Source organism: Scleropages formosus, chromosome 5 (assembly GCF_900964775.1).
Source record: "Scleropages formosus chromosome 5, fSclFor1.1, whole genome shotgun sequence".
Lineage (NCBI taxonomy): Eukaryota > Metazoa > Chordata > Actinopteri > Osteoglossiformes > Osteoglossidae > Scleropages > Scleropages formosus.
The window spans coordinates 19,742,115-19,756,658 of NC_041810.1; the positions used below are offsets into that span (position 1 = coordinate 19,742,115).

The 14,544-nt window shown below is 44.1% G+C and overlaps 1 protein-coding gene across 4 annotated transcripts in view; it reads left to right on the forward strand.

The window, feature by feature from the left end:
* The window catches only part of srgap1a (SLIT-ROBO Rho GTPase activating protein 1a), a 75,429-nt gene that overhangs the window by 41,782 nt on the left and 19,103 nt on the right, over positions 1–14,544 (forward strand). For all 4 annotated transcript variants that reach the window (XM_029251969.1, XM_029251970.1, XM_029251971.1 and 1 more), the window contains exons 4-11: positions 115–177; positions 3,943–4,125; positions 5,986–6,114; positions 8,776–8,997; positions 9,604–9,705; positions 11,319–11,516; positions 12,642–12,726; positions 14,336–14,363. In XM_029251969.1, coding sequence (XP_029107802.1) covers positions 115–177; positions 3,943–4,125; positions 5,986–6,114; positions 8,776–8,997; positions 9,604–9,705; positions 11,319–11,516; positions 12,642–12,726; positions 14,336–14,363 — 1,010 coding nt within the window. The remainder of the gene's footprint in view (positions 1–114; positions 178–3,942; positions 4,126–5,985; positions 6,115–8,775; positions 8,998–9,603; positions 9,706–11,318; positions 11,517–12,641; positions 12,727–14,335; positions 14,364–14,544) is intronic.

Consider the following 14,544-nt stretch of genomic DNA (forward strand, 5'->3'; position numbering starts at 1 on the left):
AAAAGCTTTGCTTAGTGATATTTTATTCTTACAAACGAGTGTTTTATTTTTTCTAATGATTTATACTGTCTTGATCTGCTATTCTTCATGACGTAACCTCTTCTTTTTCCTCAGAGCAAAGAGATCATCTTTCAACTCCAGGAAGACTTGATGAAGGTCTTGAATGAGCTGTATACTGTAAGTGTGGTCATTTCAGTTGTTTGTTTGTGATGTGGGTCACAGTGCCTCTGTGGGCAAAGCTGTGGCCTCAAAGCTCAAGGCTTGTAGGTTTACTGTGACCCTTAGCTCTCAATGTATAGGGTTTAGTATTCTAAGAAGATTGGTGTTGCGTGCCATAAACCCTGTGGTTGGATTGGTGCTAGAACAACATAATACTGATTGGATAAGGTGTTGCTGATGGATGGATGGACTATGTTTCATTCGACTTTTCACTTACATACAGATCTCATGAAGTACTGAACACGTTATGTGCCACTAAGAAGTTTGTGTTGCAATATAAAGTTTTGCCTTTGTCAGAGCAACAGCCTTGAATAAATCAGCTGGATTGATTTTTCCCAACAAAATTGAAGCTCATCTTGTATATTGATGACAGACAGGTAACGGAGGATGTGCATATCGGGGGGACTATAATTTTGACCCTAGACTGTCTTCACCGGCTAATAATCAGGCTTGTAAATCCCTCTCCATGTTGCAGACACTTTCACAGATCTATGACCTTGTCAGAAATGGGTGCCTAAATTACGAATCAATAATTAATTCCATGGCCTTAATTGCTGCTGTCTGACGTGGCACAGCGCCAAGGAAGATTCACGCTCATCATGTGTCACCATGACCCATAATTGCATGCTAATGTATGCCTTGCTAGAAGATATGAGGTTTTGCGTCTGGGGAGACTGAAGTCCTGAGACTAACGTTCACACAAATCACCGATTCATGCCAGGGAATCTATGCAAAGCTTCCATGAATCTTTTAAATTACCTTCTCGGTAGGGCATCGGACGGATGCCACAACAAAACAAGCTTTACTAAAATAGCACTATGAAGAGAATGTACAAGGATACATGTTAAGGTTGGTCAAACCCTTGAACCCAAAGGTCGCAGGTTTGAATCCTAGTGGGCTGTAGTATCCTTGTACCTAGTACCCTCGAAGAGGGTGCTTAGACTAATTTGCTCAACTGAAAATTACCCAGGTATATGGATGGGTAAATAATTGTAGGTACCTTAACATTATAAGTCGCTTTGGAGAAAAGCATCAGCTAAATGAGTAAAAGTAAATGTAAGCAATAATGAAGTAGTAATTATTAAATAGTTACTCTCAAGTAGTAACTGTCTTGCCAGTTGCAGTGTATCAGGGTGCTTTGCAGGAACATATTGAATATTCGTGCAATGATTGAGTGAATTAATGGAACTAATCAGTTCAGTTTGTACTTACTCCTGTCCTCTGTCCATATATACTGAGTTAATTTAAGTCTGTGAACAAAGTCAAATAGGTTGTGTATCACAGAGAAATTGTTCCAGATGAGGAAAAGGTCAGATCCTTCCTGAATTGGTTCATCTGAAAAGGCTAGAATGGTGAAACTCATATCATTGATGACCGCTAGTTGTAGCTTGTAGCACTTTGTTGTCCAATTATATGGTTCTAGTCAATAGTGCAAAGTCGACAAACATGGACCATGACCTCTGGAAGCTCCTGTGGGCAAAATGAAAGCAATTTCCAGATCGGCGTTTCCCCCACCCACTACGCTCTGTGGACTGGAACGTCCAGCCCTTGCAGCAGAGGGAGGTACAGTTGCAATCATTGAATGGTGTATATCTTGGTTTTTGACTACTTAGAAATCATGGCTTGGCTTCACAGATGAAGATTTAGGAAAGGGGCTGCCCACGTCTGCTGCAGGCTCGCTGGTGGCTAACGAGGCCAATGTGGGACAGGCAGGTCCGGCCGGGAAAGTCCGTGGGCATGCCCTTCAAACCTGCACAGTGGAGCTTTTAAGCGGAGTGCAGTGTGCGCATTACCGACCCCACCCTTTATACCGGGGGTTCATCTGCTGTGGCCGAGCAAGCCGCGACGGTGACAGCGAGGTCCCCGGGTCGTAAGTGTTATGTCGGAGTGTCCTTCTCCTAGATGGATGGCCTGACAGGGCTAACGAGCTTCATCTCCCCGGACTTGGAGTCAGAGTTGTCCTTCTCTTAGGCTGGCTGCCAGCCAAGGCTAACGAGTCTGGCCTACCCATCCAGTTACACCGCCGGACACTCGGTCGCGCCATGACGTAGCAAGCTCTGTGGAAATGGGGGGGAGCGACGAGAAGGTGTTGCTATGGACGCAGTAGTGTAGGAGAGGCCACTGGTGAACCTGACAGTGGCCACGCAGCGATTGGGAAGCAGAGATGATGTATTGGACGTGCACTTTCCCTGGGTGAGCGGGACGTCTGGCCCAGCCCCCCGAATTAGAAATGACTTTATTAAAAAAAAAAAAAAATAAAAGCACACGCATCAAAGGGAGCACACTTATTAGAAAAGGTTAGTGATTTTGATCTTAGGGAGAGCAGTGGTTGAACAGCTTGTCTTCAGTCCAAATGGAAGTGAAAGGAAGTGCTGTTGCACACAAATGGTTTCAGTGCATTTCCGCCTATTTACGCATTTAGTGGCTCTTACGTACATTAGCAATAATATATTTCCCATATTTCCTCAGACATGTTCATTCTGTCGCTGTAGGTGAAGGGAGGCTAGCAAAGTATTCCCAGAATTCTTGTCTTCCTGAAGATGCTGTCTTGCCATTCCACACAGAGTACAGTTAGAAGAATAATATTATGAGAACAGTATAGTATTTTAATTATACTTTCATGCCATTCTGTCATTTTCACTTTCGGTTCTAAATCTTTTGTCTTTTGCTTTTTATTTTCACCATCAGAACACTCACTATCTCGCTTTCTAGCCATTTTACATTAAAAGCAACATGAAGGAAATCAAACGAGAAGTTTTCCCAACAAAACACAACCACTGCTAGTCACCCAAACACTGACGGAGACCCAAGAAAAACAAAATATGGTTCGTTTGGCAGGGCGGTCAGTCACTGTCATCGTACAGCAGATGGAGCGGTCGTCGTAAGTCCGAGTGGTTGCAAATCGCAAGTCAAGAACTACCTGTATACTGAAGTGCAAACTCCAGTCCAACTGCGATGAAATCATGCTGCCATTGCTGTTTGCTGCTCTCTCGTAGTCACTTCGTAGAGCATGCTGAGGTCATCTGGAAGTGAGTAATTCACTTGGGCTTTATATATCTTTTATCGGTGTGATAACCACATTGTAGAGTTATCCATTTCCTTCGTGAGTCCATCTGGTGTCAGCCAGAGAAAGAAGCGTGATGACATTGTAGCCGTACAGAGCGCAAGCCTATTGCTTGACATGTCAATGACCAGGCTTTGAGTCGGCTGGTTTCACAAGGTGCTCCCCGATGTTCGACATCAGTTCTACGGTGCATCGCCGTAGAAGCTCAAGCATCAGAGAAAGGAGGAAATGTGTGGAAGCTGCTCAGTCTGTATCCGTCAACACCTGCCATCCCATCCTGCGTGGGGGGGGGGGGATTCGCCACGAGGGGTCCGTAGGTGGATCGAATTCCCTCAGCGGCCCATTAAAGAGCTCGGTTTTGCTTGTGCTCAGTCTGGCATTGTCGTCTTCTGCATAATAGGGAGTTTAAGTCAGGGATAGATTAACTGTGGAAGTAGAATTTTGTCCTTGGCAGAATAACTTTGCGCTGAATTGTGCTTTTAAATGCCAAATAGTATCATTGATTTAGAGAGAGAACGCTCTGCCTCATTATGAGGTCTTTTGTTTTGGATTTGGTTGTTGAATTTTGCCACGTGGACAGAAGAGAAAGAGGATTTAAAGGCAAACTCTTCCCCTGCACCCTCTACATCTCCCCGGTGACCTGCCACCTTTCCCCACAGGTGATGAAGACCTACCACATGTACCACACGGAGAGCACAAGTGCGGAGTTCAAGCTCAAGGAGGCCGAGAAGCAGGAGGAGAAGCAAGCGGGTCGCAGCGGGGATCCCGTTTTCAGTATCCGCATGGAGGACAAGTACCAGAGACGAAGCTCTGTGAAACGGATAGAGAAGATGAAGGAGAAGGTACTCCAGAGAGGGGACAGTTTGCAACCTGACTCTTCTCCCTTGCCTGCATTGTCTGTAGAGTTATCGATATTGGGGCGCGTGATACTGAAATTCTTAGGTGTTTTGTTGGAACTCATCTTTCTTCAGACAGTTGGAGGTTCTTTGGAGTCTGAATGATGAGGCATGATTTCCCCCCCCCCAAAAAAGGTTTTATTACTCTTGTGCAGAATTTCACCAGGTGTTACCTGCCACTGATGTATGTACACACTTCTCAAAGGATGTCTGTGAAGACTTGCAATGGATCTACACCCTCTCTGGTGTTAATGCTTTTCATGCGTGTTCCCTGTGTGCTCACATGGCAGCACATCTCTGCTCCGTCTTTTACTACTGCGTGAAACCTACTTCTTATCAGTGTCTTATTCAGATGGAAGCTAGGCTGTGTGTGGAAATTCACCAAGTTACAGAAGTGCTCTGCATTCCAGAACTTTCTGTGTGCAGTTTCACAGTAATATATAAGAATAAATACACACACTGACTGACTGAAACGGCTTGTCCCAAGTGGGGTCGCGGGGAGCCAGATCCTAACCCGGAAACACAGGGCATAAGGCTGGAGGGGGAGGGGACACACCCAGGACGGGACGCCAGTCCGTCACAAGGCCCCCGAAGCGGGACTTGAACCCCAGACCCACCGGAGAGCAGGACCTGGTCCAACCCACTACACCCCCCCCAATAATAAATAGTAAATGATAATAATAAAGGAAAATAATATGAAAAGTGAGTGGGGTCCATCGTGTCTCAAACACATTAAGAAGTTCATGATTAGGCTCGAGTTTCTGCTGACATAAATGCCTCGATGGTGAAGTGAATGATGGGAGTTAGTGAGAGAGCAATATACTGGCATTACAGCAGAACGGTTGCTCCTTTTCATCCCAGGAGAGTCGTACATGATGTATTTTAACAGATAAAATATGAAACGGTCCTGACTTAGCAGCCCAGTTGCTTTGCGCCGACGTCACGTTAAAAGACCGCGCAAGTCTGGATTACTCATCATGATGCAGCCAGGCATGTTCTGCTGAACTCCAGCAGGCATTTTTTTTTTTTTTTTTATGGTTATAGTTGCCACATGTTCACAGATCTTCCCAGCAATTTCTTCTATGCTGACACTACATTTACATTTATTTCTCTAGCAGATGCTTTTTGCAAAGTGACATACCGTGATTCTCATATAGTATTTAACTGACACTTTTTTTTATCCAAGGCTACTTAAGGTGCTAAATACACTGCACTGAATTCCCTATAGTTTTTCACACATCTGTGCACCAGAGCAATGTAAAACACATACATACACTCTAGGCTAATTATTCACTGTTTCATCTGCAACATGTGTGTTCAGACTGTGGGAGGAGACCAGAGCGCTCGGAGGAAGCCTGTACAAACACAGGGAGAACATGCAAGCTCCACGTAGACATTGTGGGCATCAAAGCCATGTCCAATTGCACCGTGCAGGTGCTGTGTGTCACCAGCTCTGCCCTCCACATTTCTGTGTGCGAGTCTCTCGGCAGCAGTAGTTCTGCCCCTTCCACCGACCGTAGACCACTCGAGTTGTGATTCAGGTGGTGAGTAACAAACTTAGCCACGTTGTGCAGGATGTGAGCTCGACAGCAGCACATGTGGTGGTCAAGTATTTCCTCTGCCCCCGGATCGCTGCTTTGTACTGGCGATATTTCGGGAAGCTTCGTTCAGCAGGCCAACATCACGCTCAACGGCCCATCAACGCTTTGATACCCGTGAGCCTCTCTGCTTGACAGCTGCTGTTTGTTCTGCTTTTAGTCTGATTTTCACACACCCTCTTTCTGTCTCTCTTCCGTCTCTCATCAGCGCCAAGCCAAGTACTCCGAGAACAAGCTGAAGCTGATCAAAGCCCGCAATGAGTACCTCCTCACGCTGGAAGCGACCAACTCATCCGTGTTCAAGTACTACGTTCACGACTTGTCTCATTTGATTGACGTGAGTATGGAGCGGGACGCCAGCTGCCGCCGCCTTCACGTTCGGAGGAGCAGCAAAGAAGAGCACTTATTTATTCCGTTGACGCCTTTGTTTTGCTGAAGGCAGAAATCCGGCAGCTTCCGTCTGGGGCGCCCGCTGCATGTCTCGTTAATTAAAAATCTCGTTAAAAATTCCTCGCTACACACTCCCCCCCCCCCCTACAGATTCTCGGTTCACGGGAAGTTTCAGTGTGACTACGCCACATGGACAGCGGCTTCATTAAAGCGCCGTTCTATTTTCATCACGTACCTAAACTGATTCCAGTAGATTATGCCAACTCAGAGCATAACTTAGAGGCCTGAAACTGAGTCACTCAGCAATATTTATTCTAGAGAAAAGGGTCCTTTGTTAACCTTGCCAGAGCTTCTCAGTGACAGAGGAATAATGAGTTTGGGCATTTGCATATGACGGTCACGTGTGTTTCTTATGTGTTGTGGCAGCAGGTGGTCTAGTGGTTAGCGCTTTAGTCCTTCCAGTGGAAGGACTTGGGTTCAAATCCCCCTTTCTGTTCTAATAGCCTTGAGCAGGATTCTTACCCTAAACTGCTCCAGTAAAAATTACCCACTTGTATAAATAGTTGAGTAGCTTAATACTGTAAGCTGCTTTGTATAAAAGCATCAGCTGAATCACACACACACACATTTTCAGAACCGCTTGTCCCATACGGGGTCACGGGGAACCGGAGCCTACCCGGCAACACAGGGCGCAAGGCCGGAGGGGGAAGGGGACACACCCAGGACGGGACGCCAGTCCGCCGCAAGGCACCCCAAGCGGGACTCGAACCCCAGACCCACCGAAGAGCAGGACTGCGGTCCAACCCACTGCGCCACCGCACCCCCTCAGCTGAATCAATAAATGTATATTTGGCATTAATTCTTTACAGCTACTTTTCTTAGTACAGGTTGTCCTCAACCTACGACCACATTCCATTTAACTTATTTTTTGAGTCTTGAAATTTGGTCGTAGCATCTAACTTCAACTGCTGGATCTACAGTACGATGAATAGATGAGGAGCAGCATGTGGTGATTTATCCCTATTGAAACAGGAATATAGGGAGAAGGAGGGGATCGTGTGCTACCTTTCCCCCAGGGTTACTGGGGATGAAGAGAACGACTGAGGGGGGGAAAAAGTAAAGGATGCCTTTGGAATTGTTTGCATTTCTTTATGAATCTCCTGAAGTGTCATCTGCTTCATCAGTCGTAATAATAAATAAAGGTAGTCATGTTTTACACACACATTTTACATCCCCATGTCTTTAGTAAATAAAAGGTTACTGACATAAGTGTGTGAACCCTTATTTAGTAACTAGTGTCACCCCCTTTACTGACAATAATCAATAACTTTGCAAAACAAGTGATTACAATAAATCAAACTTAATTATGTCCAAAATTTCTCCCTGAAACTCCAGCATTTAGACTCTGAAAGACTTTACATTTCTTTCAGTATCTGCATTTACAACTATTATCAAAATATGAGGACAGTGAAGGAAAAGCAGTCAAATGTAGGAAATGTTCTTGAACTCCTTGCTGGTATCTGCCAGAACCTCTCCTGCAGTGGAGCTCAGAAGTGACAAACTCATCCGTGAAAGAATCTAGAGCCTGATTTTGGTGTTCATGGGTAATTTATAGTGCTCTTATTTTACCTGGAATTTTCTCCCTCGCTTACAGTAAAAATAAGCTTTGGCCCAGAAAACCCTCTGCTCAGGGTATGATGTTTCTGGTCACGATGGTTTGCCTTGTAGAGACGAAGTCCCAGATGGGGTCTCTGTTCACTACTAGACAACCAGGCCCAATAAATAGGTCAGTGGAAACGGGTTCTATCCCAGCACATTGCTCTCCACCTCGGAAACATATGCCTTTTCTTACATTACTTACACATTAGCTGCTTTGTTCCCAACAGGGATGAGAGCACTGACATCATCTGGGTTTTCATTAGTTAACGTTCACCCAAGCCTTTACTACTGCAGTGCATCAGAGAGCAGTCTTGGCTTCCAGATGGAGGTCGTTCCTGCCGAATCCTAGGAGTTTGAAGATGGTCAAGGTCTTTGTGTGCTGGACAGATCCTCTTTGGTCAGGTGTCAGAAATCTTCAGAGCGTCTTCAGGGGCCACCTGTGTTTTTCATCAGGAGCTCCTCCCCCTCTGCAGTCATAGTTGATGTAAAAGCTTTAAACTTCCAAGCCTCGACCACAGGACTCATGTGGGAGTCAGTAGTCAATATGAGAGACATATAGGTTCCTGCTCTCATTGTCTTTGTGTGGTAATATATTTGCTGGAGGTTGGTAAAGGCCCTATGTATACACAGCACATCTTGGACAAACCAAATTAGAATTACGATAGTAAATTGGGGTTTTGCCTTACCTTTTCCCTTGCTAAATTTTTCCATGTCCCATTGCTGGAAAAGATACCAAAGTCTCATATTTGGCCTGGTGCAGACCAAATGCACCAAGGTTCCTTGAGCAGAAAATATTTGTCAAAATCAAAATGTGCTGATGATTTGATTTGGTTTCCACACTGTACCTCCTCATTGTGTTTGGTAGCACTAAACATGGGCTGAGTTCTCATTTTGTTGACCAATGCTGAGTCCCGGGGTGTCACTCTGAAGCTTCTCTTTGTATTGGCAGTGCTGTGACTTGGGCTACCATGCCAGTCTGAACCGAGCTCTACGCACCTACCTCTCAGCGGAATACAACCTGGAGACGTCACGCCACGAGGGCCTGGACATCCTTGAGAATGCAGTGGACAGCTTGGACCCTCGCAGTGACCGCCAGAGGTTCATGGAAATGTACCCCACTGCCTTTTGCCCACCAACCAAATTTGACTTCCAGCCTCACATGGGCGATGAGGTCAGTCACTAATACTGTCTAAATGCCCAAAGACATTGCTTTCGTACCTTACTTCTGCCTTGTTTTATTTTTGTTTGATTTTGCTCTAACATAATTTAACTAAGGGTTTTTGGTTGACTTGTATCATCTAAGACTAATGAGGCTTTCCTCCTGCCCAAGTATATTGTTATGCAGGACAGCTGGTAGTGTAGTGGCTAGAGCTACTGCCTTTGGACCCAAAGGTTGCAGGTTTGAATCTCACCTCCAGCTGTAGTACCCTTGAGCAATTGGAGCAATAATTGTTCCATTAAAAACTATCCAGCTGTACAAATGGGTAACTAATTGTAAATAGATTTGCTTTGGCGAAAAAGTATCAGCTAACTGAATAAATGTCAAAACACAACCCTTATCACCTGAGCTGAAAATGCTTTCATGTGCCTTCACTAAGTGGTAGAGGACACCAAGTCTTTCTTTGTTTTGAAGTTATTTTTTCTTCCAAACAGCATTTACTAGCAATAATAGCAAAAAAATGGACTCGGCCACTTGAGGAACGTTTGACAGCTGTGGAAAATAATATAATTTGCTTAGCAACTCCTGTCAGATCATCGGATCTTCTTTTGCTGTCAGGTGTCTCAGATCACAGCCCAGCCCGCAGTACAGGCCGAGCTCGTGCTGCGCTTCCAGCAGCTGCAGTCTCGCCTCGCCACGCTGAAGATCGAGAATGAGGAGGTAAGTCGTACTCTGTAAGGTTGGAGTCAAACCCGGCTGTTTGTTCCCAATCTACCATTTTAGCATCATTTAAAAGGTATTTTTACAAATGTTCAAATATATTTATTAATTTAGCTCACACTTTTTTCTGAAGCACATTACAATGTTAAGATATTTTTACTGGGGCGCGGTGGTGCAGCGGGTTTGGCCGGGGCCTGCTCCAAGGTGAGTCTGGGATTCGAGTCCTGCTTGGAGTGCCTTGTGGCGGACTGGCATCCCGAACCTTGGCTCACCGTGACCCCACTCGGGGCAATCGGTTGTGTGGGTGCGTGTGCTGTTTTTATTGGAACAGTTGCAGGTTCAAATCCCACCTGAATATTGCTGGTACAAATCCCATATCCTGTTGCAGTACCCTTGAGCAAGGTACATGGCCCAAATTGCTCCCTTTGACATCACTCTGCTGTATGAATATGTAAATAATTGTAAGGAGAATTATGAGTCACTTTTAGAGAAAAGCTTAAGCTAAGTGAATAAATATATTGTAAATATTATTACTAAATATATTGTCAAAATAGGGAGAGCCATACCGGACTTGAACTTTCCCAGTCATCCAAAACTGAGGACAGTCAAAGTAACTGTCAAAATGAAATCTTAATAATTTAGTACAACTTTTCTCACCCTTTACTTCAATGCTGAGTCCAGCAGTTTAATCTGACCAATTTGTACTTGAATGCTTAGTTAAGGAGATTGAGTAGGGCTTGTATCCTGCCACCAACTACCTGGAACAACCGGCACCTCACGCCTGACCTCACTCCTCATCTGTGTCCTGCCATCCCGCCTCAGTGCACCGACTAACACGTTCTAGATAACTTTAAAAAAATGTTTTAAAAATTCAGGCTGCGCTTGCCAGAGGGTTGCCGCTGTTTCCGCTGTTCAGCGGGCAGATGGTCATGATTACGAGAGATTAGGTTGAGAGAAGTGTCCTTGTTGGTGGGCTCTGGGATAAAGCCCAGACAGCAAGGATGTAGTGAATCCTTTTTTTATAGTATTATTATTTATTTATTATCAGGTCATGTTGCTGTTATGTTATGTTGCTGTGACCAAGTATTGTTGCTATTAAAGAGAACAGGTCTGTATGGTTCACCTCACGTGATTAAAATAATAACTACAAATGTTGTCCATATTTATGTGATGAATCAGTCAACAGTCAGGATTGAGTTTGAGCCTGTTGGGTTAACATGTTTTTAGTCCCAGTCATTTTAAATTTATCTTAATGTTTATGTAGCTCAAAGCTAATAACAATTACAAGAAAAAATATCACAAAGTCTTGGTTTTGTTGCAAAGTATCTACTGTATATCAAAGATTTTTACTGAACTTAACCACCTAATAAATCTAGGAACATCTATTAAGCTTTTCCTGTTTGTGCCTTAATGGTAAATCTCATTTTGGCGTTACAAACAAAACCAGCTATGACCACCTTCCCAGCCCTGTTTGAGTTTGGAAGTTGCGGTGCCAGAGCACTGAGCTGCATATAGGAATGGATAGTAAAATAAATTGTAAAGTGGGTTTTTCTGTGGCCAGCAAGCAATTACAGGCTTATTCTTCCCCTGTTGCTCCTCTGATCTCCTTGCAGATCAAAAAGACCTTGGAAGCTACGCTGACCACCGTCCAGGACATGGTGGCTGTGGAAGACTACGATGTGTCGGAGAGCTTCCAGCACAGCCGTTCCACCGAGTCGGTCAAGTCGAGCGTGTCGGAGACCTACCTCAGTAAACCCAGCATGGCCAAGAGGCGAGCCAACCAGCAGGAGACAGAGCAATTCTACTTCATGGTGGGTGCTCCCTGGTGGTGCTTCAATGTCACATTATCAAAATTTCAGTAATACAGTGGATCCCCGACTGAAGAATTTTTGAGTAACACATTTCTTGCCGTTACAGACTTTCCTGAGAGGTATTTAGTTTGTATGTTTGCATAAAGAGAGGTGGCATACCAGTTTGAATTGCGCGCCCAAACGCCACCCAATGTACCGACAGATAGTGATTACAAATAGTAAGCACTGCCTCAAGTGTTTCAAAAGACTGGAGAAGGTGGAAAATAAGCAAACCACAGGTGAACAAGTGCGGTGCCCACTCTCAATTATCCTGCATCATCAAGTAAATAACAAACAACCTGCAGTGATTTTTCAGTTCCTAAAAATTATGCTTTTTTATCATTACGATACTATTGAGCATTCGTGGATTTTATGTTATGAGTGGGGTTAAAAAAAAAAAAAAAAAAGGAAACCTGGACCTGAAGATGGGCACAAACACCCTAGTCTAGCTTTGGGCATGGTTTTTATTGCGCTTTCACGTGTACAACGTGTTGTTAATACCCTTGTTAGGGGATTCAGGTGCATGAGGCATCCCAGCTCCCCAGATGGAGGAGCTGGGAGAGAAAGAGCCATTCAGCTGTGCTGCTAGCTGACTGGGTCACTGACATCTACATTACAAGTATTAATTTTTCTCCAAAGTGACACACAACACCAACTAAATGAAAGTGCATTTGACCCACAGACAAAGAGATACAGGCACGTGGTTCATAAAGCGCAGTCAATGAGTCCAGTACCACTGTTTTTGTTGGCACGCGTTACATGAGTAGCTGGTTATAGAACTGATGACAAGGCCCTCGTTTGCTCCGTGTCACACGAGACTTGCAGAATTTTTCAGTAACAAACCAATTTTTGGCCCCAGTTAACTTTGTAAGTAGGGAACCAATTATAATTTAGCTATAATTAGGGGAAGCTTTTTGGTATTCCAAGGTACATTTTATTCATTTATTTTTTTTAACTGATGAGTGGATTTGTTTGAGTAAAGGTTTGAACAGAGTTCCCTACGTCCTTGATGGGTCTGGTGTTTGTGATTTCTTTGACGACAATGCTGTGGCGCTCCTCATTCCCCACTGTATGACTTCCCAACAGAAGTTCCGTGAGTTTCTGGAGGGCAGCAATCTCATCTCCAAACTACAGGCCAAGCATGACCTTCTAAAGAAGTCTTTAGGAGAAGGTAGCTGTCGTCTTCCTCTTCTCCACAATGCCTTTCCCTTGTATTCTGCACCTGTGCTGCATGTTGCTGTGCCAGGTTATAATAACTGTCTTTTTAAATTTGCATATTTTGCCTTTACATTAATTAAGCTAGTGCTTTTTTTCCAAAGCAACTTGGAGTGTTAAGCTACCTATAATTATTTAACCAGTTTTAACTAAATAAATTTAGGGTAAGTACCTAGCCCAAGGGTGCTACAGCAGGAGGTGGCATTCGAACCTCAGCCTCGTCCTTTTTAAGGAACTCTCTTCATTGTGAAAAGCCTTTATTTTGTTTGTCTTGTTGACAGTGTTCTTTGTCTTTTAATGATCTATTGTCAATGCTGATTAGGGATGCGGTGACATAAAACTCAACTTTCTTATGCTTCCTGCAAAGATGTTCCTCTGCTGAATGCACCAGGTTGGGTAGTGGTTAGAACTGCTGCTTTGTGTTTGAAAGGGCCTGGGTTTGAATTCCACCTCCTGCTGTATTACCTTTGATCAAGGCAGTTACCCTGAACTGCCCTGGTAAATATTCAACGAGCTCTATTAAGGGGTCAATCATTATAAATATTAAATAATTTGTAAGTCATATCGTGGAAAAGTGTCAGCTAAATAAACAAATAATTTAATACAGAAGTAATGTTTCCAGAATTAACATCAGAATTATTGACTGCATAGAACTATACCACTTATATATTGTAATTTGAGTTTACAACTTCTCTGGGATGTACAGACACCCCTCTACTTACGTAAATTTGACTTGCGTAAGTCCGGATTTACTTAAAATTCCCAGCATCCACATTATTTACGGACAGCCCTTACACAAAACATCTGAAATACGTTAAGCGCAAGTCAGCGTAGCCAGACAAGGGAGGATGCTGCATCTTCCCAGTTCCTGTGTGTTTTGTTATTCACAATGCCTGGTGGTAAAAGTGCACTTGAAGGAAAACGAGAACCGTCTCGCAAGCCTACAGTAATTGATTTGGAAATGAAATTGAAAATAATAAGGAAGTATGAAGATGGAAGAAGATTATCGTCTATAGCACGGGAACCAAGCTTAGCCCTGTCGACTGTGAATACGATAGTGAAAGATGCTGCACGTATAAAGGAGCACGTGAAAGGAACAGCTAGCATGAAAACAAGAATAATAATGTGACAGACCTTTAATATGTCTGACATTTACTCAAGAAATATCTTGTGTAATTTTTTTTATACCCGTGTTTGCAACAAATGCCTAGGGTAGAGTAGGCCAGCCTATGTTGAATGGTGGGGGAGGAGGGGGGAATCTGACATACGTGACTTTTGAATTACGTAAGAGGTTGAACAGTCTATCCGCATAAGTCGAGGGGTGTCTGTACAAGTGTTTCTTTCACTTAATGAGTAATTGGGTATACAGGTGAGTGTTGACAGAAGCCGTTGTGCGAGTGTGTGTTCCGGTGTGTGTATGCATCACTGCGTGTATACAGCGTGCGATTATTTGGTATGGCCATGCAAACGTGATTGTCAACGACTATTTTTCTGGGGCTGCGTTCCGCTCTGCATTCTCTCTCTCTGTCGCAAATAACGCTCCATCTCACCCTTCCTCTCCACAGGTCACCGACCCGAGCACATGACTACCAGGTAACCACCGCTTGTTTTCTCTTTAAAGCTTTAAAAGTCACTCATTTCAAAGACCGTTTATGCGGTCCTAGTGAGGAGCCGTGGGATTTCCTCTCCCAAAAGCTCACGGTCTCTCCCACAGCTCCTTGGCGCCATTTTCAAATGTGGTCCCCTTTTATCGTCGCGGCCCAGAAAGGATGTT